The following is a 27,397-nucleotide window of genomic DNA, read 5'->3' as shown; positions in this document are numbered from 1 at the left end:
AGGTGGCCTCTAGAGGTCCAGCAAAAAGGGGATTTCTGGCCTTCAAGGACCAAGATAGAAAAACAGGGTCTTACCCTTTTCACAGCCTTTTGTAACTCGATGGTTCCACTGTCATTACAGCTACAACATCCCCCGGCAATTCAGCAGCTGCAGTGTTAACAGCCTGGAGCAGTACCTAAACTCCCGCAACCCCGAGTGCCTGCTCAATAAACCCCAGCGAAAAGAGCTCCTCCAGCCAGCGTTCTGCGGAAACGGCTTCCTCGAGACCGGAGAGGAGTGCGACTGCGGATCTGTGACGGTAATTCAGGCCATGTTTAGAGTCTCCTATTTAACCAGACTGCATTTGTAATAAGTTGGTCGTTCACCTGGAATTTCGAAGCTGTGAAACAGTCAGAACAGGCGCCCAGGATCATTCCATGACCCACACTGACCGCTGTAGCTCAGGGCAATTTCTTGGGAAAGCATTCCTAAGAAAAAGAAAACAATTCAACAGCCAGATTTGTGATTACAAAAAGGCGTATAGAGCATTTAGAACACCTTCTACTAACTTGATATTATGAGTACTGAATTCGGTACCTCAGTACTTTTGGTAACACTTTGTTTGAAGGCTACCTACATAAGAACTTCACAACACATGCATAGGCATTGACTAACATTTTAAAAGGAACACTTGAGAAATTATATTGCATTTATAATGATTATATATGAAGTACATCACATTACATATCAGTACTATAAAGATTCTGATGCCCTCACACTGAAGTGTTATTTTTCATATATATATATTTATTTTGGTTTGATACAGTATATGGCATTCTTAACCAGGCCTCTGCCCTATAAGTTCTTCATAATAGTGTTATAAATGGAACAAATGTCCATTACTTCCGTTTAAGGGCATTTATGTCAATACAGTGTTATTTACTTCATATTTTATGGCATCCTGAGAATAATAACATGCTGCTCATACATACTAAAGCTCTGTTTTTAAAAGAGATATTCACTACTTTTATACGTCATGAAGTCTCTATGTAGGTACCCTTCAAATAAAGCGTCACCACGTTACCATTTGCCTCATTCCACATGGTGGAACCTGAAAAAACCCTTCGAATAAGCAACCACAGATACAGAAGAGCAAGCCAGACATTTACGTCTAGTCGCGCCTGTAACATGAAGAACAGTTTCAACTTACACTTGACTCCCCAAGGGCAGGGAAAAAACTCCTTTCATCCTAGGAAAATACCTCGACAAGACCCAAAATACCTCCACAAGACCAGACATATACCAACAGCATACCCACAGAATACATACAAGCACTGAATAACTCAGAGAACAGGTAAGTCAGCATGGTTTTCTTATCAGTGGAGTGTATAATGTATACTCCATAGTGTCTAATACAGCAGAAATGATGTGGAGATGCTAAATTATAGATGTGACTATGCGAAAGGCATTATCATCACATTGACTCACTGGTGGAATTCACAGATGTTGGGGGTTAAAGAATGTGATGCTGAAATGGGTGGCAACAATCTATCCCAACCTGCTCAAACTCATCTTGGAAATGTTTAGTCTCTGCTCTAGCCAGTGCATTCTTCTTTCTTCGAGACCCCACACATACATACTGTGCATGCGATATAGCTGCACTGGTGTTGTCTACAAATGTAAATGCCACAGAATTTAGTAGAACCTTTATAGACTTGTCAAAATTAAAAAATATATATAATTCCAAAATTATAATTTAACACACAGGACGCAAAATGACTTCTGGTTAGACACTTCACATCTACGAGACCATTGAAACATGTAGCTTATTGTGCCCACTTTCTTGAAAGCTTTGGTCTCCCTTGAGTGTCACTTATATTTTTTTCTACACTCAATTAGACAAAACCATCTTCTTGTAAAAAAAATGCCCCCAAAGAAAGCAGAAACAAGGTAGCTAACATTAATGGTGAATGGTGGTGAAGCTAACCTAGCTAGCCTACGAAGCCTTAAGTGTCACTCACATTTTCTCCTCGTTTCAATAGTCAAATCCATCTTCTTGAAAAAATGCACTCAAAGAAAGCAGAAACAAGGCAACTATGCTACCTAGCTAACATTAATGGTGGTAGAGCTAATCTAGCTAGCCTAGAAAGCCTTGAGTGTCACTCACATTTTCTCCACATTAAATTAGTCAAATCCATCTTCTTGAAAAAATGCCCCCGAAGAAAGCTAAAACAAGGCAACTAACGAAGCTACCTAGCTAACATTAATGGGGCAGAGCTAACATAGCTAGCCTACAAAGCCTTGAATGTCTAATTCTCCACACTCAATTAGTCAAAACAATCTTCTTGGAAAAAATGCCCCCAAAGACAGTAGACACAAACTAACTTAAGCTACCTAGCCAACATGGTGGTAGAGCTAACCCAGCTAGCCTACTAAGTCTTTTATCCGAAGCATTCAAATCCTATTAATGCAATCTGATGTGGCCCTGTAGAGGACAGGTTCCTCTTTTGCATCTTTGCCTTTGGTGGTGCTCACTGGGAGCTGCACCCACATTTCTGGAGAAATGTTGTTTATAAAATGAACTAATATAAATACAACTGAATTGAAACTGCATGTTATCTCGCGTCTTCCAAAAAACCATGCCTGATTTTTGCTATTGTGTGTTTGGACAGGAGTGCACTAACCCATGCTGCAACGCTACCACCTGCAGGATGACAGCGGGCTCCGTGTGTGCTGATGGAGAGTGCTGTCGAGACTGCAAGGTAAGAGCCAGTGAAAACTCAAATGAAAAGTCTGGACATTTAGAAGTCCTAAAAGTAATAGGTCAACATTGTGAGGTTGCATTTTTGATAAAAATGATTCCTTGACCTGGTATTAGTAGCAAAAGACTGAACTGGAAGATCACAAGTTCGATCCCAAGCGATGCTACAGCTATCCATGACTGGACGTCCAAGAAAGAATGACTGGTGTTTGTCTCTCAGGGAAGGATGGCCCTCCTTCTTCCCCATTACTTAGTGCATCTATTAGTTGATATAAAAGAATTGTCAGTTGGTGTTCTTCTCCAAGCGTGCTGAGCTGTCCAATGGTGTTGCATTAGCAGTAGGGTCAAAAGATGTAGTGGAGCTTCACATGTGCCAGAGGGAGCACATGCTAGCCTCCACCTTCCCATCTTGGTCCTATGATTGGTCCTAAGGGGAGACCTGGCTAGCTGGTTGTGTGATAGGGGAAGACCAAGTGAATTGAATTGGACAAGAGGGAGAAAACTGGATAAATAGGAAAAATTCTTTTGCTACCTTTAGGGTTCAAAATACTATTTAGACTTTCAATTCAGCATTAAGAAATGCAAATCATGCAGAAACATATAATGTGGTAAGACTTTTGTCATACTACTTAGCCTTAATACTTCCTGAAATAAATAACAAAACAGCAGAAATGGTCTAAGATCAGTCTCTGCGTAGTCTCAATTAAGATCCCAAGAAATAAAAGTGATTCAGAAGCAGCTTAAATGAACACAAATCTGAATCACATCACTAATACTAAAGTCCATCTCTTACCTTCTCCTGGCCCACGGCATACAGATCACCGATGCTTCCCATATGTGCCGCCCCAAGCATGATGAGTGTGATCTTCCAGAGTACTGCACTGGAGACTCAAACGTTTGCCCTGAGGATGTCTTTGTCTTGAACGGGCTGCCCTGCAAAAATGGAAAAGGCTACTGCTACAACGGCCAGTGCCCACAGAAGGAAGACCAGTGCATCAAAATGTGGGGTGCAGGTAAGTGGACGTTCCGTAATCTCACGGCAACTGACTATTGTGGTTTTTAGTGCAAATGTGAACTTTTGAGTTATTTACGAAAGATCTTTTACTGCGCCTCAGGTGCTGTGGTGGGAAGTGATTGGTGTTACAGCCAGAACCAAAAGGGATTGTACTATGCCTACTGCGCACGACCCACCAACGACCAGTACATAGGGTGCCAGAAAGAGTGAGTACAAGATCCATTCAGCTACGCATTACCTCTTCAAGAAAAAATTTGTTTAGTACATGTGCACACTGTCTGTAAGTGTTTGTTTGAGCTTTGATGGTGTCAGCTTATAATGAGTGAATTAAAGAGAAAACAGGAGAATTTCTCTTTAAGGTAAAAAAACAAGCTGATGTGGCGCAGAACACTCCGGAGATGCCCTTCAAAAAATATCCTGTCCCTGCACAACTATTTACCAGTTTAACAAACCTCTCTTTTAAACCTGTCTTTCAACTTTTGTGCCCTTAGGGATAAAATGTGTGGAAAGCTTTTCTGCGAAAATGGCCAGGACGATCCAAACTATGGCCGCTTTGTCATGTTTAACAACTGCAAAGCCACCTTCTACGGTGACCGTGACAATGACTTTGGTCAAGTTGACACTGGTACCAAGTGCGGTGAAGAGAAGGTACATTCACCATACAGCAGTACAATCTTGTCACACGGCTGCCGCAGTATTCCTAAACCTATGATGCTTATTCCTAAAGTTATTAAACGACAGAACTCTCTCTGTCTGTCTTCCAGGTGTGCAGTCAGAACCAGTGTGTGAGCTTAGAAGTTGCTTACAAGGCAACCAACTGCTCAGCCAAATGCAAAGGACATGGGGTAAGATAACTGCACTTCCAATATTTGCCTGTTTTACACCACATGACAGTGGTTCTCAGCCCTAGTCCAGAAGAAGCTCATGCTTTCTCTGCTAACTCTCCCAATTCATCTCAAACATGGGTTGGTAATTACATGATGAACTTGGTGTACTTAAGCAAGGGAAAACAGAGAAAATAGGCAAACCATGACTTTCCCACAGTTAGGACTGGGAACCACTGTGATGTATCAGAGTTGCAAAATGACATTCACACCATTCCAGAGATACCCACAGAGCTAACAGAAAGATAAAACCTGTGACCCAGGAAAACAACACAGTCTGGTAAACATTGCAAATGTGTATGCCCTACAGGTGTGTAATCACAAGCTGGAGTGCACCTGTGAACCTGGCTGGCTACCACCTGACTGCGAGAGGCAAGCTGGCAGTGGCTTGCCTAGAAGTATGTTCTACCTTACACCACTTCTATCATTCTCAGTCCCGGATACACCACACCTGCAACTATACCTCACCTAGTCCCAGATACACCTTGCGTGTAGTTAGCAGTATCAGTATACCTAATGCATTTGCAAGGATCCTAGTCCTGGACACCTCAAACCTGAAGTTCCTAGACCTGATCAAGCCTCTCTTGTGTATAATAGTCCCAGACACACCACATCTGTAGTTCCTAGTTCCAGATACCATGTAATTCCTAGTACCAGTAATTCCTCGCCTCAGAATCATCATTCCTGTATTTCCCAGTCCCATGAATACCACATCTGGAGTTCCCAGTTTCAGATGCACAGCAACTTGTATGCAGCCCCAGATACAGCTTACATGTAGTTCTCGGGTATACCCAAGGTTCCTAGTCCTGGTCACACCATACCTAGAGTTCCTAGTCCCAGTTACACCACTCCTGTAGATCCTTGTTCCAGGCACACCAATTTGCAGTTCTTAGTAGCAGCAGAAGCATCATACCTGTAGTTCCTAGTCCCCTATATAACATATCTGAAGTTCCTAGTACCACATACCCTGCACCTGTAGCTCCTAGTCATAGTAATCTTGTACCTATGTAGGTGGACCCATGTTGTATTCCAACATACCAACCCCCTTGACTTCTGGACTCTGATGCCTTGGGAGCTAGCTAGTTGTCTGCAATTTGATTGGGGATGTCTGCTGCACACTACACTGCAACGTGCCAACTACTGTTTGGTTTAGAGGTTAAAATAGCACAACTTTTGTTTTCAAGATATGTCGGGAACACTGATCTTGGCAAAATACTTAGGTGAATAAAACTGTACCTTCCACTCTTTGTCCCTGTTGTAGATGGAGTGATAGCTATTGTTGTAGTGATCTGCATCCTGCTGGGTGCCATTCTCATTGGGGTCGCCATCTATCTTATGAAACGCAGGAAGAGGAGCCCACGTCAAATTAGGTGAGCAGGGACACATGCAAACAAGCATGCATACACAAATCCTCCTCTCACTTACCCATACATATACAGCTATGCAACCGTCTCAATGGCGTTCTCGTCCATTTCATCCATCAGCAGTCAGATACCGAAGAAAGAACCTACACCAGTCAACAACTCTTATTTCAGCGCCCAAAGAGTAAATCCTCCTCAGCAGAACTTGGTAACCATTAACATCTCACATTCATAACCTGTCATACTTTTGTTGGCGCCCTCTGTCAGCGAACTAAGGCAGCACATTTATTTTTATTTTTAGCCAATACGTCCAAAAGGCCCTCCGCCACCTCCTCCTCCTAAGGGCAACATCCCACCCAAAACCCTGCACACCGACTTCAGGGCAGCACACAAGGTAATAAAGCGAGCTCTGCTAATTTGAACATTTAATCTTGTTGTAACATCTATTATATATATTTATTTGTTTTATTTCTTTCCATCTATATTTGGCTATCCAAATACCAGCTGAAAAAATTCATTAATACATGCATATACATTTAGTAACTTACTGCACTCTGGCCAGAGTGCTATAGGTCAATGACTTCATGGTAACTCACTGACTGACTCTTTTCCAGGCACTTAGACCACCTCCTCCACCGAAGGCTTGAACTCTAATCTCTGTGGAACTGCCGAAAAAACAAAACTCTCCTCAATCTCTTGCTAACCGGACCTACAAGCTCTTCAAAAGGGCTAATGTTTTGCAAAACTGCAGCTTAAAGTTTCACGTGGGGCCCTCTAGAAGCCAACTCAGCTTGTTCTGTACATTAAGCCGCATTTGCAAACCCAGTGCTGGAAGGCCTGGAAGACTCTGCAATACTTGGTTCCACTCACACAGGACTTGAAATGGTGTGGTGACTCCAGAGTGTTGGAACAGAAGCCACATTGTAAATTGTGATGTCACACTCCACTGGATTTGAGTAGCGCCACCATAGGTTGTAAAACCACAGATACAAACTTGTACTCTGGTCTCAGGGGAAGCAAAGCTATGCTCGATGGTGCAATACCTCCTACTGGAGCCTTCTTTGCATATACTTTAAGAGTTTAAGAATTATTTATTTTCTCAGTTGCGTGCAATGTGAGAGAATGCATGTGAGCCTGATTGTGACTCAAACAAGCCTAAAGTCTATTTTTTTTTTAATTGAGAAAAATATATAACACATTTACATAATGAACGTGTTAATAAACACTTAATTTGTAAATAAATTTAATTTGTAGCTGCCTGACAACTTAAAAAAATGATATGCACTCTGGTCCTTCTAAATAAAATATTTGTAACATTACAAAGGAATGTCCTGAATGTTTAGGAACAGTTTTAGCATCAGTGCATTTATCACCACAATAACATCATAATCATTACTGTCCACAAAGACGCCTGTATATCGTTGCTGTTGGAACAAAATCTTGTACCCCCATTTTTGCTGTTTTTTGTTAGAGATGGACCGGTTAGTGTTGCTGGGGCTGATATCAACACCTTTCAGCACCATCAGCCGATAGCCAGTACCAATCGAGGAAGAGGCTGTGAATACAATCCAATACGAGGTTTCTGCAGCCCTGCGCAAATGGTCTGTACTTCCAGCTAGCGTTTGAGCGACAAATTGCAGGATCCTGTGACCAAGGGTCCTCATGCAGGGCTGCAGCAAAATATGTCATATGTTTTATGTCACTGACCAGCTCTCAAGTCACATATCAGATCACATATTTGGGCTGAAAATCATCCCATTCTTCCATCTCTATTTTTCTTTTTTTTCTTATCCTTATCCTGTAAAGTTACCATTTTGGAGACCTTTTGTAGTCAAAGTATTCAATAAAAACGTAGTTAACACAAAATACAAAACCCAACAAACCAAACATGACCACTTCTGTCTTCTGGATTCCATTTTATTTCTCTTTTTTCTCAAGTGATACATCTACATAAAACCAAGAATTAAATGGTGGCCTTGCATTACAAGTACTCGACAGAAGGTTGCATCCATCCGTTAAAACTTTAATCGGAGTGTGTAAGACTATTTATAAAGCGTATTTCTGGTCATAGTGTGGGATCCATCCAGCCACTGCGTCACCTTACTTACCCCTTTAAAACATTGCTAAAGCTTCTCCCTTGCACATATAGTGAGGAATGAGCCAGTGTTACAGAGCAGAACAGATTCAATACAGTCATTCAAATAAACACACTCCTGCAAATCAAGCAAAAAATCAGGGATGCTACAAGCCCTCGGCCCCTACATAGCTTCTAGTGTAGTCCAATCCTGGGGAGCATGATACTGCAAACCTCTGAAATGTTCAGTGCAGTGTACCCAAACAAATCCATCAAGGGTCATAGTGTCAGGTGTTTGTTCCGACCCTGCAGCACAACACCTGATTCCAATTAGTCTTCATTCTTTGCTAAGAAAAGACTGTCGATGAAGTGAGAAGTGAGATGTTTGGGGTTAGAACCGGGTTAAACAAAGTGGGGATGTTATTTAATGCTTGCTGTTCGAGGAACGGGGCCCGTCTCATGAAGAATGGTTTCAAGCTTAGCCAGCTAACTTTAAGCTCGGTTTGACCTAACACTGGATGTTTAAATATGGTGGACCACTTTAACTGGGTTACATCACCGTCTTCTGCTCCAGAGCAGGGTAACTTTGGGATTTTGGATCATGAAGCTCAAGGACCAATCAGGCCAAGATTCTGACCAATCAAGGACAGCCTTCTGATGGAGGTGGACATTATCAGGTCATTTTTATGATGTGGCATCAATCACATGAACAATAACAAATTGTAGTAGACATCGAGAATATAAAGTATAATTTCTTTTTCCCTTTTTGAAAAATAAGCTGCTCGACTAGTTATTTATCACGTTTTTATGTGCACATATACAATGACTAAGCGTAGCTTGAGCATCTAACCCTGGGTTAACAGGGACAGTTGTTGAAAGAGTTCACTGTGGTTGCATTTTTTAGATTTTGTGAGGCCGAAATTTAGCCATGCTTTGTAAGACGGGCCCCTACTCGCCCTAACTACTGCCCTCTATCTACTGGCATTGACCAAGTAGCCATAGACTGACACACCAATTCTGACCTGTAGCAAAGAAATGGACATAATCATTCCCTTTCTGCTTTAAAAAACAATACTTCGACTAAAGAAGCTAACAACTTAGGGCTTCAAATGAGCACCTTTGAACAGGTCGTGTCATTGGAATAAGAAGATAAACAAACTGGTCAGCCATTTTCCCCGCTTTAAGGACTGGTCCGGTAATTCAGTTCAAACTGTGAAACATTCGTACATATTCCATATAGAGCACAACAGTAGGCATCACAAAAGTGAGTAAGAAACAGTACCATCAACATTGTTATTCAACAATAGCATTTAAAATATTCTAAAAAAAAAATCCTTTTTTACTCAATAGTGTCTTTTTTCGTTTTTTTTTTCCTTTAATACCCCAAAATTTCAGTCACTAATGGTAGTATCTCTTGTGCATATCATCAGCATCTTCTTGTGCTACTTCCACATCGTCATCATTTTCTTCATTATCATAAACCCCCAATACACTTAAAAGCCTAAAACGAAAGAAACTCTCCAAAACACTTAGAACATCAGTCTTAATGCTGTTTCCCTTTGTCGTCTGAATCAAATGTGAAACAGGTCTTTGATTATTCAGCTCTCCAGCAGAGGGAGCCACAACCTCACCTAAGCGCCAACAAATATGTGGTGTAGTGTTACAGACCCAGCAGGTAAAATACACTTTGTGACACTTATAAGAAGGTTCAACTTGCTATGTTAATGTTTCAAGCTCAGTATATACTGTGCAGATTTCAGCCTAGAGTTTGGCCACTCCTACAACAATTTCAACATTTGGTACAGTCCTTTCACTATATATTTATATAAACTACAACAAGGATTGTATGAATTCACTCGAGTGGATGCAGGACTAAGAATGCACCCAGAGTTGTTGTAGCCCATTCTTCACAGTACAAAACAAAATTCATACCTTCCTTTGGTTTTCCGAGCCAAGTCGGAGCTAGCCGACTTTCAGCTGCCTCCAACTGTCCAAGTGCTTAAGTTAGATGTATACATTTACACTGTTACTGACTAAAGATCCAGCAGGATCCGGGTGTACCGCACAAACTCAAGCCCCTTCCATCCCTTCTTTAACGGATAGCAAAATGACGGTGGAGTTTAAGAAATCTAGGCGATAAACAATGTTACATACGGACTTGCTGTAAAAGGTCGTAACTTTTCTTGCGATAGTTCATGTCAGTTTATGACTGCAAATATAAAACCTCAGGCAAGTTTTACAAGTCATAATCTAACATAAGCCGTAAATGCCACTTGTTGTTATGGCTTCTTTGACAGGTCACATCCAAGCAGCAGGTTACGAAGACTACACATGCGAGCGCTGTTTCTTACTGTGAGTGCAAACTAGCCGAACCAAAAACAGCTGCAGTTATGGATTTCCATTCTTACTTGGAAAAAAAAACACAGAAAAAAAATATTTCATTGTTTTCACTATAGATCTGAATATATAGACTCCTTCTCGGTGGCGTCCCTTGACTTATTTCCCTTTAGGTTCCACTCAGCAAATGCCTTACGAATGTACATAAATGATCAGACACATCAGTATTTGGAGTCACGTGATCCCTTTCCAAGCACCGCGAGATGTATGACATTACTTCTGGGCCATCAGGCCTCTTGTAGTTTGACAGTTGACACACCATGAATTTTCGCTTCTGGAGTGGGGGCATGTTTTTAAAAGTTCGTTCATGTTTTAAAACACTGCTAGCACACACAACTAATACGTTTCATTTTAATAAATAAAACTCTCATGGTTGTACTTGTATTTCTCTCTCTCTGGGCTTGTGGCGTCGGGTCTCTCCGCATGTCCTGGGCCCTCCCCTGCTGTGGAGGGCAGGGGAGGGTTCTGTCTCTAGAGGAGAGCATGGGTAGGGAGAGGAGAGAGAGAGAGAGAGAGAGAACACTGCGATGGAGGGATGGTGGGGCCAGGAGTGGTCCCCATTACGCCTTTCCGGTCTCCGTGCCGTTCTTTTCGTTGACTGTCGTGCCCGGAGGCTGTTGGCCATCCTTCCGTGGGGGCATCCTCTCGTTTATCCGGTCCAGGCCCCGTGCCTCCTCAAAGTTACGGATCTTCCTCGTGGGGGAGAAGCCTTGGATGGCTGCCAGACAAGACGGGGGAAAGGGAGGAAGGGATGGACCCAGGGGGAGAGACAAGAAGAGTGATTAGAAGGGCAGGAGGAACATTAGGACTTAGTAAAGTAGCTCCCTCTAGAGGACGTATGCGATAAAAGTGGTTTCCCAACAACTGGCTCCACGATCACAAAGCCTTCAGTTTTTTCTACTTTTACTCAAGTGAAGTTATAGACCTGCTCAAGAGTAACTTGGCTTTCACGGCAGTAACAAAAAACCAACAAAAGGAAGGGCAAGCAGACAAACACAAACACTTCACGGTCTTTGAATTGACAGGATTCTTAGAACACTTTTGACGCGTCAGAAAGGTTGGACTCACTTTTCATTTAGTTATACAACACCCTTAAACGGCATGCACAACACATATTCTTCAGGAGCAAATAAAAGCAAAACAAACACAAAACACCAACTGGCTGACTCTTAATTAGCTTCAGAAATGAGCTTACCAGAGAGAATGCCGCAGAAAAACAGAACATCAGAATTAATAGTGCATAGCAGTAGTAACAACAATAAACATTCAATAATGATATAATTCAAATTTACACAGCTGCACACAAGATACACAGATTGAGAAAAATCGGCGGTAACACAATATAGGAGGACATTATAATGCGCTTGTAATAGACTTAATCAGCTGGCTATTTATTACTACATTATTAAGCAATTATTAAGTGAATTTTCCAGAGTACTTGTAATAAACGCTCTTACTAAGCCTTATCAAGTCAGTTGTGGAAATTATTTGGCTGCTCATTACTACACTGCTAAGCAGTAACTAATGTGAATTAAGCATTTATAAACACACTTATTTGTGTATTATATATCACAATCATTTGCACATTATTAAGATTTTATTAAGCCTTATCAGGACAATAGCTGGTAACAAGCTAATAAGCACTAATTACCTGGCTGCCCATTACTGAATAAACTTAAGATATTACTTGACACTATCTTGAACCTACCGGAATCGAACGCTGCCGATTAAACACTAATACAATGTGAATTTGCCATAATCCATGCTAAATAACTTGCATAAGGGGTCTTAACTCTAATAAAGCCCTAATGTGTGTTCCTTAATAAAAGTGTTACCATGTGCCCCCTGAAGTGTTACCAAAACTATACATTTCATCACGCAATGGCTTACATCACTGTGGAATCATCTAGAGTTTATGATAATTACAAAAATACACCACTTTGCAAATCACTCAGTTCACTGCTTGCTTTGTACCAATAGCAGACTGTACTTTACCAAGATTTGGCACATCATCCAAAAAGCAAACAAATACTTGGTCTAATTGTGATTGAGGAGGCACGGTAGAAGAATAACACAGAACACACATGCAACACGGAACACACACACTAAAAACACTGATGTTTCCACCCACAAAACTGCAAAACATGCTCAGACAGAAAAGGACATTCTTGCACAACCAGCAGTTTTTTTTTTATGCCCTCTCGTAATTCTAAAAACACCCTGGACTATTGCCAAGGAGAATTAGTCGCAGTTCAGAGAGCAAACACAACTGGCCCATTCATTCCCAGTAGAAGGGAAAAGGCAGGAAAAGCAGCCCTCTGTTCTTCATCGGCGCGGAAACCGGGTCAGTGACTCGGGAGCGTCTTGCTGTGGCACACTTAACACCCCGAGACTGTGTGGGTGTGTGCTAAGTAAGTGTTTGTTTGCACCTCGGCGCATTACGGTAGAGGGAGAACGAGAGCACAAGAGAAAGAGAGAGAGAGGTATTCGGTTGAAGGGTTAGAAAGAAGGCCATCTCCGGAGGTGCGCCAAACATAACGAGATTAGAATCTGAAAATACTCAGCACTGGGAGGACCTGACTCCTCGACCAATCGAGAGCAAGGCCTGGGAATTAGCCGGCTCTAGCAGAGGGCCTGGGACTGGCAGGCAGAGTTGGCTGTACAGTGCAATGGGCGACGGAAACCATCGGAAGGCCCGTTTCCTTTCCTTACCTGCTACTTAGGAGTTTCAAGGGTCTGGACTCAGCATTTTTTGGTTTGCTTTGCATAAGAATCTTCTGTTATAGCAAACTAATGATGCTTTATATGTCAATCAAACACATTTGCTATAAAAGTGTGGATTCTCCACTCACTTAATTTGCATGTGCAAGAATAACCACTTACTGAATCAAGGGTACAATGTCAACACATAGACAGGGACATGACGCCATAGAAAAAGGGAAAGGAATGAGGTTAAAGCACATTAAAAACACAGTTTGGGGTGGTGGTGGAGGGGTGGGGGGGTTCACTAAACACCAACACTGCAGAAACCACAGGCAGCTAGCATACCTTTGCCCTCCTTTGCTAAGACTGTGGCTGCATTAACGAGAAGCCCAAAATGAAGAGGGGAAAAAAGCAAGTGGTCATTGATATTAATTCAGCATTTACTGGCAACTCCCACAAGCAAACCACAGCATGACAGATCAAACAATAGAAATTCATTTCAGCAAATAAGCATGGCACAAAACTGGCAGAAAAAAAGGAAAAGGAATTAGTCAAATCTGGAACAAGTACACAGATGAGGCAGAGGCGTAGGTGATTAGCGACAGTTATCAGTTTAGGTTCTTACTTCATTCCTTATATAAAAGATTTGGCAAAGGAGTGGCTCATCAAGATAATACTCTTCACAGACGTTAAAATAAGAATATTCTAAAATTAACAATTGATATAAAAGGGTGGTACACCTATATTTAACTGACTAAAGCTATTAGCAAACCGCTACAGTTTGTTAAAGATGATCCCTGCGAACATTCAACGACTGGCATACTGAATTGCCTGTCAGAAACTGGACAGCTCTTCCTAAATAGCCAACGTGTGCATGTGCGCATTTTTCTGCTACAGAGCAGAGAAGCAGGCAAGAATCGGGACCCAATTACTGGTTTATTCTTGCATGGAGCACTTTTAAATACCACAGCAGCGGGGTCTGCGAAGGCCAACAGCCTCCACGCAGGGCAGAAACATAAAAAGATCACAGTGAGGGACTGCCGTCTACTGCTGTTTCTCCAGACAATCACTACTGCCAACCCTGCGCCTCCTTCTACCAGACAAGTCTTCCACCTCTAATCTTATTCTGTCTCAAATGTCATCAGTAAGCTGCTAAAAGTAAAGGCAAATAGGGTCCAACTGATATAAAATGTTATGGTCAATACTGATACCAAAAAATTCCTTTCGTAAAGGCCATTATAGCTATATACTGATATCTTAGGCTTTTGTTACAGACTATATTACAGCATGCTAAAGGTTCAGTTTGGATACATTTCACATGTTTTTGTTATATTAACCACAGCAGTGTTTTGCATATAAATTGACTGGTTAAGTCGGTATTGCTGGTATACAGTTAAACAGGGAATAACTCATATTGGCTACCCCAGTGGTACAACCAGGTCAGGAGGTTATGTGTTCAAATCCCAGGGATCATGCAACCCAAAATTGTCCCCAACTATCGGTGTGTTATTGGTGTTTTTTTTTCGCCAGTACTGATAAAACTGCAGATTGAAATTATTGGCCAACTGATATATTGGTCCTAAAGGGCTCTTGGCTTGGATATATGGTTCTAGAACAATCTCTTGATTGGTACAGAATCTTTATATTACCTGAAAGTGCTTTCAACTTCAAAAAAGTTTCTTTACACTCACATTTCATTTACAAAAAAATGGTTCTATAATGACCTATTCACTTGAAGTTGTTCTTCTTGCAAAAACAAGGTTTCAGCATCTTCTTTAAGCACCAAAATTAGTGGCCTAAAGATATATCTGGCCCCATGTTCAGCTACTATCGCATGCCGCGTCTAATGGTATATAAAATAAATAGGCCCATTGACAATTTTCAAAGAGACGAGCAGAACAACGTTGTTGTTGGTGCTACCATCACTGGTTTTCCTCTCAAGACATTCTGACATATTTTTTATAGCTAGCTCATTTTGCCAGCTTTCATGTAGCAAAAATCTGAAGAGTACTTCATGGCTAATCAGCTACATGAGCAGCTATGTATTGGTGACATGGCTCGGCCCTTTTTGCAAGAATTTGGCCCTAGGTCAAATCTATTGGATGACCCTGTTCTACGGCATCTCTTCCTTGGACTCTCTACGCTCTTTGGTCACAGCTCTTATGTCTCTTCTACTGCAATCAGTCTTTTTGGACTCTCACTCGCTTTTTCCCTGTTTCTGACCTTTAGTGACCTTTCCTTTGGTCCCGGACACCTCAGCGACTGCTCTGCCTACTCAGAGTGGACGGATCAATGAGCAGTCCCATAATGCACCTCTCACACCAGGCAAGCATTGATTGGCTCTCGGGGTAGAGAGGACCATGCGACACGCCAGCGCGTTTGGTAGGGTAATTCATAAGCCTCGGCCTTGCATGTGCACAAATGAACTGCTTTATAGAACCAGTGAAACGTTTGGACCTAAATTCGGACCTGATTCGGGCCATTTTCTGACAGAATTGTGCTGGGCTTGGGTCGGGTTTGAACTAAAAACTTAGTGCTGTGGTTCTGAGCAGGTCGGACAGAAAATTCTCGGACTGTATTTGGGTACGGACCACCCTGTCAGGCCCGATTAAAGCTCTACTCCTAGGTGGCACTTCACGAAGGCACTTGAGAGATTACCAAAAGTCTGGACAGTCTGAACACATATTTTGGTCACTGCAAAAGTCAACACGTGTTATTTTATAGTCGTACACAAAAGTTTGGGCACATCCTCTACAGAGAACACACTTCTGCACATTTCAATATACAATTACTGTTTATTTACTGAATTTAACATATTGGGGAAAAAAAAAAACGTAAAATGTGGCCTGTGCAGAAGTTTCAGCACACAGTTAATTTTTTCCCAAGCAAAAAAAAGAAATTGTTCACTAAAATGGCAGAAAAATGTGATGACATCAATAACACAATAAAAAAGAAATGCAACTCAGCCTGGGTGTTCAGACTTTTGCCTATGACTGTATGGATCATTGTGGAATTGTGGAAAATGTGGAAAACAGTAAAAATGAGGAAAACTCTTTTATGAGTAGGTGCGTTCAAACTTTTGACAGGTACTGCACAGCCAGAGAGTCAGTGGGCAGGCAGCAAGCTGCCATTTTGGATGCCAAAAGGAAGACAGGCAGGCCTATAAATACTCTCCTCTTTTCTTTTCTTTTGTTGCATGGTGCGAAAAAAAACATTGCTCACAGTGTTTGCATCACAACCAAACAGAAATCTTTACAGCAAACATTTCAGAAGGACGAGAGGGAAGACTCGCAGAATCCTCCGAGACAGAGAGGAGAATGTTTATATGCACACACGTACACACATACAGCAGGAGATGTTATTGCAACAGAAGATTATTCTATGGACTCCTTTTTTTCTGTTTGTAAACAAAGGACGTGCACTGGCCCAGCTGTGCCAACCTCACCTCGATACGCCATCGGCCACCAAACAGACGAGTTACCCAAGATACGGGCATACTGTGGTAGTGTATTTCAGTTTTAACATGCTTTTAGCAACGTGGAGCACTGTGCAAAAGTTAGAGACCACCTTTGATTTGCTAAATCTCCAGTCAAAACGGGCATTAAGTACAACACATTCACTTCTCAGCAGATGTTTCTGAGGAGACTAGATAAAAGATAATCCACTTGCATAAACAGGAGTTTCCAAAACTGGAGTTCAAAAAACGATTAAAAGCTACAGAGAAATTGTGATTCCTAACAACCACCTGGAAGACCTGGTAGCCACCAAAACTGTCCCCATCAGATAAACAGCACTTAAAGCTTTCATCTTAGAGAGAGAGGAGAAAATCAAGCTGCTTCAGATCTGAAAACATCCACAGGTGTTTCTGTCCATCCTTCCACTGTGAGAAGACGACTCAGCGCTATGGGTCTGAAAGGATGTGTAGCTGTCAAGAAGAACCTCACTGAGAAAAGGAGACACATCAAACAAAGAAGCTGAACAATGGACTGACCACCCCAGAGTCCAGACCTCAACACCACTGAATGTGTTTGGGATTAGTTGAAAGTGCAACCAACTTCTAAGACTGAACTTTGAAAGTGTGGCTGTAGATTTCTGAAAGCAAAAACTGAAAGCAAGTCTGCTGAAAAGAATAGAAGCTGTAATAAAAGCAAAAAGTGGACACAATAAATACTGAAAAAATTTATATTATTTTCAGGTGTTGTGGAATTTTTTATTAAATATGTGTATTCTGGTTTTGGTCTGATGCTGAAAAGTGAATAACTGGTACTTAATGGCCATTTTGACTGGAAATTCAATAAATGAAGGGTGGTCTCTAATTATTGTACACTACCCATAAAGTAGCACCCATAAAACAGTGTCCTTGGTGCTGAATGGTTTGTTGTTAGTTTTTGGGTTCTTCAAATTGTTTTGAATGAATAGATAAAAAATCTAGATTACATAACCATTAATTTAATGATAACCACAATACATTGGAAGAAACAGTGGAACAAGTTTGTGTGCCTTATTTTACAATGTTTTTTTTTTCATTCATAATCAGCCAATTCCCTCATAACATGGCTTATCGGATTCTAACAATCTGCAATATGAATATCAAGTGAATGTAACTGTAGTTCTATGACTTCTGGGTGGTTGCCAGAGTTGCCAATCTCCAAGATCTTTGGAGGACGTCTTCCATGTGACCAATGCAGTTATTTTTATTACTGCTAACGTTTTACAATGGTCAGGTTTGATCTATTACCGGAGAACAATCCTTTCAGACTTTGAACCTCTTCAGTCCATGTAGTGTTAAAGCATCAGGTTAGTTGGGCTAACATTTTTGCAACAGTCCACAGATCCACCAGCTTTAGAAACACATTTCCACATTCACTCAAGCTCAAGTGTTCAAATGCTAATTTGTCTGAGCATTTTAATTTCGACAGATGTCAGTGGCCATTCCACTCAGTCCAGTGCATATGAAACCCCCCCGGCTCCCTTTAGAGGAGCTGGAGCTGTAGCGTTAAGGCAGATGTAGGTCAGTGCAGCGCAGAGAGAGAATCTGGAGTAAGCCAGGTCAACCTAGTAGGACCCAAAGGACTGTATCAGGATGCTTAAGAGGGCACCACATCCTTCAGCAACAGCTGCCACAGCCATCTAGGTTTCGGATGAAACGGCACTAAAGATTTAAAGCAGTTCTCCAGCTTTTTGAGTGTAATCTGCATCTCCAACGTACAGTCGATTACCACACGGTTTTCTGGATCTGTTATGTTAGGCTGTATTGGTTGTATTGTTATAGTCATGTAGTCACATCCATGTAGTGACCCACTTCTGAGGCAAGTCAGACGCAACATTAAAATGTTATTATTATCGTAAAACACTGGTGTGATGCTGCATTCGTGCTGAAAAAACATCATTCTGTGGCTCATAGCATTACGTGACCAACAGCAGCATAAAGCCATACAAATGTTGCTATGGTGACTGGCGTAAAAGGTGATTCACAAGTGTAAAAAGAGCTTTAGCAGTGTAGATTGTTTATTTAAAATGGAAAAAGGAAATCTGAAATCTTTTGTTTTTTGTTGGATAACACTGGGTGTGTTCGGAATTCAACAATGAGACGTTTGGCATCAATCGCTCCCAAAAAAATTAACATCCGGTTTATTTTTACTGCCCCGGACGACGGAAAATTGAACTCTTGACAGAACATTCCACTAAACACTCTGGCCGACGCAACGCTGTCGCTGGTGGTAACGGAATTTTCCGTCGGGACTCCTTTGACAACAACAGAATATCCCGTTTGCCATCGTCTATCTGCTGCCAACATGTCAATGCAGCATCGAGCCAATGTAAACAAATTAATAACAGCATACAAAATGGTAATTTACAAGATTGCGATCATTTTAACAGAATAAGAAAAGCGAGGAACAACAGTTCTGCAATTGGTCACTGTATATGAGCTGACTTGCTTAGTACACAGCATTCAGATACCAAGCTAACTGGAAACACCTTGATTACAAACTGTAAAGGCAAAGCTTTCCAGGTTACAATCCAGATACAAGTCACCAGGTGTAAACAGTGTCAGTGTGGGGCAAATGAGAAACACTTCCTTCCCTCACAGATACACTTATGAGTGAACACACGCTTACCGTTCTGTAAGGTCTGCTTGCCGCCAGACAGCACTCCCAGAGGCAGCGTCCCAGTCGGGGTCAATCCTTTAAGGGTCAGAACGCTCTCGCTTTCCTCCCTGAGATCACACACAAGCACACACCTCATTAGTGCGTGTACAAAGAGTCGCACACGGATGCAGAATCAATTAGCATGGGGTTAAATGGTAATTTGAAACTTTTGCAGCACTGCCAACCTAATCTGAATATCGTTATCAAAAAAGCAGAGACAAAAGATTTCGCAGTGAGTCCAACAGGCTGGAGCTCTCTCCTCAGCCGCAATAATGTCTAATGCAATTAATTATACAGCTATTTCCACTCATGACTCACTGATGCAGGCTCATTATTCCTAATGGAGGAGCGGGAGCGCGTGTGCGTGTGCTCCTGTGTACATTTTCAAACAAAACTTCATTGTGCACCGAGTTACTCGCTGCTTTTATAAACAGTAAAATCTATTTTCAACTCCGTGTCCCATTTTGGTAATGAGGCCCCTCTCCCAGGGCAGCTGAGTGAGAATGAATGATCTCCAGACGCCTCGGAGGGACGGGTCCGTCCCCTCACCCTATGGGACAGGAGTCCGCCAAACAGAAAGCTCCGGTTAGTACAAATGAGCCCTTCTGCTTGGATCCTGGTTCAAAACCCAGCTGTCCGATGTGCCATGGAGAGTCTTTATGCATTTGTGTCACTAGGCAACATGCAAGGTAATTAAGTGTGATGCTGAGGCAGATGAGAGGGCTCAGTGCTCTCATTTAGCCATACTGAATGGTCCTGAAATGTGGTGGAAGGTTTCATCTGAACTTCAAAAACGTACTTCAAAATTATGCTGTTTTACAACCAAAAACGAGCCACAGACGAGTGACAAATTAAAGGAAAAACCAACATAAAGGGTCTTAGTAAGGTGTTGGACCACCTTAAGCCACCAGAACAGCCTTAGTCTACCTTGGCATAGGTCCCTGGAACTGTACCAGAGGGACAGAACACCTTTCTTCCAAAGGATATTCCCTCAGTTGGTGTTTTGATGTAGGTGGTGGAGAATGTGGGCTAACATGTTGGCCCAAAATCTCCCTCAGGTATTCAACTGGGTTGAGATGTGGTCACTACAAAGGCCATAACTACAGCAAGAGGACCTATGCCATGCCAGCACAGCATAACAGAGCCACTGAACCTCATCAATGGTGGGGTCAAGCATTCAGGTATGTACTGTTCTTATGGCGTATGCTGCACATGCACTCTCCCACTTGTAGAGAACATGGGGAAGGGTGACTCATCTGACCACCTCACTGTTTTCCACATCTCTGTAGACCAGTGCCGACCCACTGAACTCTCAAATGGTCATTCGCTTTGTATCCAGGGGTTTATGTACTGAAGCCCAACTTTAATATCCCTTTCTATGTAGTGGTGAACAGACTGTTCTTACTGAGTCTAATCAAGTCCAGCATTGACATTCTCAGTTATCTAAGGAACAGCTGCTCTTAGATATCGCACTAATGAACAAGCATCATGCTCACTGAATGTGCACTTTCGACCACAATTTCAAACTACTTACTGATGTTTTTGCCATAGATCTAAATACAGATCACATTAGTCACTGTTCCAATTGAAGCACAAGCCAGTTGAGCAGTCTTTCTGAAGCTCCTGCCAGTAATAAACCACTTTTTCAAAGCCAGATCTTTTCCTCCTGCCATCTTAATCCAAACTCAAAGTCAAGTGGACCTGCTCAGCACTTCTATACATGCCACAGAGCATGACAGGATGTTAACTGCTTAACTGTCTTGAAGCACTTGTTATGTTTCTCAAATTATTTATTCAGGTTTTTCTTTTCATTTGTCACCCGTCTATAGTCCTACGTAAGAAAACAGAAAACGGTGACCAACCTGAGCACGGAGAACACTCTGGCCATCTTCCCAATGGCACGAATCTTATTCCTGATCACCTCTTTGCGTGCTGCTGGTGCTCCACCTGCATGACACACAAACAACAAATAGGACATCACTCTCTATACTGACTGTATCCAGTCACCCAGAGTGGCCATTTAGATATTACAGTGTATTACGGTTTCACATGTTCACAGTATGATGTGAACCTAATCTAAAAAATATCCCATGTTCACTATAAAACACTGAAAATTAAAGGAAAACTTATTTTGGAATATGAACAGCGCCACTTGCACAAACATTTAATTTAATGTACTACGCTGGGATTATCCTAAAGAGTTTCTTTACCCCTCCAACTGAACATTACCTTAATTTTTTGTGAGGTGATGTCATTAAGGGCAAAATATAAACAAGAAACAAACACTTAGTGCACCCTACTACTGTTTCTATAAACGGCAGCCTCAACTACGAAAGGTTTTTCTAATATATTTGTGGGCTACTGTGTTGTTTAGGGCAGTGGCTCTCATTGTATTAACTTAACTGGGGTTGGCTAATCTGACAATGTATTTTTAAGAATCATTTTTTCATAAAATCTCCTAATGATATTCTTTATAAGCCATTATAAGTCAATAGTGAAAGTGATTGCACACACTAAGCACTTAACCAAGCAGCTAACTATGCTAATTGTACTCATATCAGCATTATCAATATTATGTGTTTATTACCTAGCTATGCTACCAGGTGCACAAAAGGTTAGTATGTCACTTCATTTAGAAATGAACAAGCTTTGATATTGTTAACTAGCAATTTAAACTGTAATAGCATTTTAAACTGTATTTTGGTTGTAGTCCTACACTGTCCGATCACACACTGTGAGTAACTGTGAAACTATGACCCCACAACAACCCTCAGAAGTAGTAGTGGGCAATATATTGGTTGACATTCCTGTCATTACCATTATACAGATGTGCCACAGATAAATGCACATAACGCAAAACACGCTAATTTCCTCTTCTCCGGCATAGCAAGTTGTAGTCTGAGGTAAGTCATTCCAGTTTGTTGTCGAAGAAGTAGACATCAGACTGTAATGAGTCGATGAGTTAAAGAGGGGAAAGAGAGTGGAAGGAAAAGCCAGTCTCTTGGGGTTAGCCATTTGCCATTAACCTAACATGGAGACTAGTTGGCCTCACTTGGCTTGCTGCTTCTGGTGACACCATGGCCTTGGCCTACAAGCTGAGAGGCTCCATAGCTTCTCAGCTAACACTGATAGCATGAATGACTGTAATATTTACCAAATTCCAGCAGCATCTGACAGTCGTGGATGAAACACGACTGTCACAACACAACATTGTGCATTGTTTTTGCCAGGCTCAGAAAAGCTGCTGTGCACTTTCATGCATTCGCCTTTATCTAGTTTGTTATAACAGGCAATACTGACACCTGTCTATATGTTACTCATTGCTGTTTTAACTATTTTGTCCAATAAAACATATTCTAGATTCACTTCAGTTGTTAAATATGGCTCTTGTTTAAAGCGAAGGGACATCAAGAGTAATGTGCCATTGTTAATGTACAAAAACAGGTTTACGTAAGCATTTTCAATGGTTTTACAGTGTTTTTATATGCACACATTTACATCCTCATATATAATAAGTGTGATCAAGTCTGGAGGTGTCTATAATCTAACTCCACTGTGGTGTGCAGTCGGCTGTTCAGAAATGGCTGTCATGGCGCTCTGTGTATGTGTGTGTGTTCAGTAGCCGGCGATGCAGTACGAGTTGCAGGTCTCCAGGGAAAAAGGAACTGAAGCAGATTTAATGACAGTCTGACGCTTCTGACGGGCCGTGGCATCTGTACTGATGAGCTGCCTTCTTTCTTAATGAGAAACACTCCACTCGTCCAGCCCATATGCCTGGAGTCCACACACTGTAGAAATACGTGCCTGCGTGCATTGGTACGGACGATCACCGATACCGATAATACATACCTCATGGCTTTCGTCTACCGTATAATGAACTGTTGAAATAACCCTAGATTTTGTTATCCTGTGCTATAAATCAAACCTCAGAAATATTCCCAAGTTATAGTCATCCTGTGCTTTTAAACAAACCATAGCAATATCCCTGGTTTTAGTAATCTCACATTGTTAAACTAACCGTAGAAATAACCTCAGGTTATACTAATACTGTACTATAATACAGTAGAAATAACCTCAGGTTATATTAATCCCCTGCTATAAAACAAATCATAAAAATAACCCCATGTTACATTAATCCCATGCTATAAAATGAACCTTAGAAATAACCTTGGTTTTATTAATCCCATGATTTAAAACGAATTGTAGAAATAACCCCAGGTTACATTACTGCCACACTGTTAAATAGATTATATTAATCCTATGTTTTAAAACAAACTGTAGAAATAACACCAAGTTATATTTAACCTGTGCTATAATACAAGATTATTTTAACCACCAGATTATTTTAATTACTTGCTTTAGAAATAGCCCCAGTTTATATTATTTCCATGCTAAGAAACTGTACAAATAACACCAGATTATGTTAATCCCAAACAATAAAAAGAACCATGGAAATAACCCCAGATTGTATTAATCTCAAACTATCAAAACAACCGTCGAAATAACCCCAAATTATATTAACCCAAAGCTATATAACAAATTGCAGAAATAGCCCCAGATTCTATTAACCACATGCTTTTAAATGAACCCAACATTATATTAATCTCAGGAAATAAAACTAGCCATAAAATCAACACTTGGTTATATTAATCCTGGGCCATATAACAAACTGAATAAATAACTCCAAATTATATTAATCTTGTGCTACAAAACAAACTACAGAAATAATCTAAGGTTATATTAATCCCATATTATAAAACAAAAGTAGAAATATTCCCAGGTTATATTATTCCCATGCTATATATAAACAAACTGCAGTAATGTTCCAGGTTATATTAATCCCACGCTATTTGCACCGGAAAGTAAACACTCAATTAAACTCTGTAGAAATTGTGTTATTCTCCGATATGCTCCATTTGACTAAGATGGACAGAAGAGAAATGCCCACCACTAATACTAAATAATAATAATTAGATTTTCTCATTTAGCAGCAAACAATATATCAGCCAGCAATACACTGTGCAGCCCTAAGCATTAGACTATCTCTGATCTAGGATCAACTTTGTCCCACACATACACATACATTCATCAGGATATAATAAGTAAACACTAATCCAAGATCAGCTATGACACTAATGACTTCTATAATCCTTCCACAAAGGACCTACAGGAAGACACTTTGACGAACATGAAGCTAAGTGCTGAAGCTAAATACACTCCAAATTTTAGCACACAGCTGCTTTACGCTAACCAAACTGCAGATATTCTTACTTCTTTGTTACAGTTAAAAATCATACTCAGAAAGTTTCAAAAGAAGGCCACAAACTTTTTATGCTCAGTGTTTAACCAGGAAATATGGGTGTTAAAAGGTGTGTTTGTGTGTCTCCAGTACCTTCACACAGGTCATCTCCCTCGGACATGAGTTCGTCATCAGAGCAGATGTTGAGCACGTTTACCAGCATCTCCGTCACTGTGAACGCAATCAGATCATCCAGACAGCAGTCAATTCCCACAGCCGGCAAGGTCATTTCTACTGATCATGAAATATCCACACAATGTTAAAAACAGCTGCCGTTATCAAATGGTGTAAAAATGACACTAGGTTTTGACATGACAGTGATGATATGCTTTATAACATATAATAAAATGTATGTGATCCAATTGCGCATTCAAAGCCTTACTGTGTATTATTTCTTTGGCCTGTGACTCTGCAAATGACTCATCACTGCTGCACACTTTAAAGGACATCTCCACACTTTACAGCACAGTTTCAACCATTTCCTGCCTCAACACACCTGATCCAGCTCATGAAGGGTTTGAAGGGCAAACAGCCGCCCTTCTATCCTCACTACATTCTAGCCTCCTGACCAGCGGTCTCACTGCCTGGTATGGGGACCGCACTGTCTCGCACCACAGGACCCTACAGCAGATTGTGAAGACAGCTGAGAACATCATCAAGGTGTCTTTACTCATCATCGACACCACAAAAGCTTCATCCGCAATGCCACCAACACTGTGGACGACCCTTCTCACCCTTCTTATGGACTCTTCACCCTCCTGCCATCTGGCAGAAGGTACCAGAGCATCCATTCCACCACTTCCAGACTCTGCAACAGCTTCTGCCACGAGGCGGATGGAGCCCAGCATCCAACTGGACTAATCTAGACTCTTACCAACATACACCACTGACTGATCACACACCCTTTTACCATTACTAAACAATACTAAACTCTTTAATCTTTAACTGCTGTTTCCCCAAACTGTTGCCGCAAAGTTGGAAACATATAACTGTCTAATTTCTCTTTGTGTGCTGTAGCATTAACATTAGCTTTCACTGGGACTAAAGGGCCCAAACCCTGAAAAACAGCCCCAGACTATTATCCCTCCTCCACCAAACTTCAGTGTTGGCACTACGCATTCTGACAGGTATCGTTCTGCTGGCACCCGCTAAACCCATATTCATCCATCAGACTGCCAGACAGTGAAGCATGATTTAGAGAACATGTGTCCACTGCCATGCTTTACACCCCTGCAGCCGACATTTGGCATTGCATATAGTGATCTTAGCCTTGTGCACAGCTGCTCAGCTGTGGAAACCCATTTCATGAAGCTGCTGACAGGCAGTCCGAATGTTGCCTGGGGGTGGCTGAAACACTTTAATTCCATAAATAAGGGCAGTGTCCACTTACTTTTGACCATATAGTTTGTGTATATACACTCACTGAGCACTTTATTAGGAACAACTCCTTGTATCTACACTCACTGTCCATTTTATCAGCTCCACTGACCACACAGGAGCACTCTGTAGTTCTACAGTTACAGACTGTAGTCCATCTGTTTCTCAGCATACTTTGTTACCCTGTTCTTCAACGGTCAGGACCCCCACAGAACAGGTATTATTTGGGTGGTGGATCATTCTCAGCACTGCAGTGACACTGACGTGGTGGTGGGTGTGTTAGTCTGTGTTGTGCTGGTATGAGTGGATCAGACACAGCAGTGCTGCTGGAGCTCATCTGCTGCTGCACAGTTTATGTTGGTCATCCTTTAGTCCTTCATCTGTGGTCACAGGATGCTGCCCACAGGACGCTGTTGGCTGGATATTTTTTCCCAGTCCAGCAGTGACACTGAGGTGTTTAAAAACTCCAGCAGCACTGCTGTGTCTGATCCACTCGCACCAGCATAACACACACTAACACACCACCACCACGTCAGTGTCACTGCACTGCTGAGAATGATCCACCACCCAAATAATACCTGATGTGTGGGGGTCCTGTGGGGGTCCTGACCACCGAAGAACAGGGTGAAATGAGTGGATACAAGGATGTACAAAGACTACTTGACTTGATAATCAGCTGATGAAGCTGGATCAGGTGTGCTGAGGCACAGAACAGCTGAAGCTGTGGCAGGACAGCGGGTCCCCAGGAGCAGGATTTACGGTATTGACTTGCGCAAGAGCACCTGACCTAGTTGCCTTAATAAAGACCAGTCTGAAAGCCGAAAGCTTGGAGCCTGTATGTTCAAAGCACATGCTATTCAGCACAGTCACATCAGGCTGAAAGCAGCTCCATTCTGTCCAACGGGCAGTCGTGACGAGACATGGCAGACTGCCTCGTTCAAGGTCAGTGCGGACGCCAAGGCTGGCCAACAGCCTGACCCCCATTTCCTCGTTCTCCGTCGCCCCAGAAGACTGCGGTAGATGCTTCTGCTCTGAGGTAGCACAAATACCTTTCTCTCCGACAAAAGGCAAGGACCACGTAAACACGTCCATGAAGTTGGGCAGCCAGTACGGATGGGGGGAACAGTTGAACTGTCTGATGTTCATGACGTTGTTTTCATACTTCAACACGGCGGCTGTGGAGAAAAAGCAAAGACAGCCGATGAAATAAAATGCCTAAAATTTCATGTTTTTAATGCTTACACTAAATTTAAGGGATTAAAATGTAACCATCACTCTATCTGTTGAAAACATGCCTACTTGCCTTTTACAGTTATGCCACAATGTCACCAAGAGTGAGATATTTCAGATTAAAGACAAGCAAAACACCTTCTGATGATGTATCTTGAAGGTGGTGGG

At 41.7% G+C, this 27,397-nt stretch overlaps 2 protein-coding genes across 3 annotated transcripts in view; one reads left to right on the top strand and one right to left on the bottom strand.

Moving 5' to 3' along the window:
- The window catches only part of adam28 (ADAM metallopeptidase domain 28), a 30,140-nt gene extending 23,463 nt beyond the window's left edge, over positions 1–6,677 (top strand). Inside the window, exons 13-23 of one of the 2 annotated variants that reach the window (XM_036597848.1) lie at positions 121–298; positions 2,652–2,741; positions 3,558–3,753; positions 3,856–3,961; positions 4,247–4,403; positions 4,520–4,600; positions 4,950–5,037; positions 5,901–6,009; positions 6,127–6,208; positions 6,302–6,394; positions 6,615–6,677. In XM_036597848.1, coding sequence (XP_036453741.1) covers positions 121–298; positions 2,652–2,741; positions 3,558–3,753; positions 3,856–3,961; positions 4,247–4,403; positions 4,520–4,600; positions 4,950–5,037; positions 5,901–6,009; positions 6,127–6,208; positions 6,302–6,394; positions 6,615–6,647 — 1,213 coding nt within the window. In that variant the 3' untranslated portion in view covers positions 6,648–6,677. Of the gene's footprint in view, positions 1–120; positions 299–2,651; positions 2,742–3,557; positions 3,754–3,855; positions 3,962–4,246; positions 4,404–4,519; positions 4,601–4,949; positions 5,038–5,900; positions 6,010–6,123; positions 6,209–6,301; positions 6,395–6,614 lie in introns of both variants that reach the window. The other variant, XM_036597847.1, reaches the window with a different exon arrangement.
- Positions 6,678–7,899: 1,222 nt separating this feature from the next.
- Positions 7,900–27,397, bottom strand: part of ppp3cca (protein phosphatase 3, catalytic subunit, gamma isozyme, a) — a 61,479-nt gene continuing 41,981 nt past the window's right edge. The window contains 6 exon segments of the mRNA XM_036597849.1: positions 7,900–11,180; positions 13,520–13,546; positions 19,294–19,391; positions 21,186–21,270; positions 24,716–24,793; positions 27,049–27,174. Of these exon segments, the coding sequence (XP_036453742.1) occupies positions 11,032–11,180; positions 13,520–13,546; positions 19,294–19,391; positions 21,186–21,270; positions 24,716–24,793; positions 27,049–27,174 (563 nt within the window). The 3' untranslated portion in view covers positions 7,900–11,031.

This window comes from Colossoma macropomum, unplaced genomic scaffold (assembly GCF_904425465.1).
Source record: "Colossoma macropomum unplaced genomic scaffold, Colossoma_macropomum, whole genome shotgun sequence".
Lineage (NCBI taxonomy): Eukaryota > Metazoa > Chordata > Actinopteri > Characiformes > Serrasalmidae > Colossoma > Colossoma macropomum.
The sequence above is the reverse complement of the archived record's forward strand: the minus strand, read 5'-3'. Positions and strand labels throughout refer to the sequence as shown.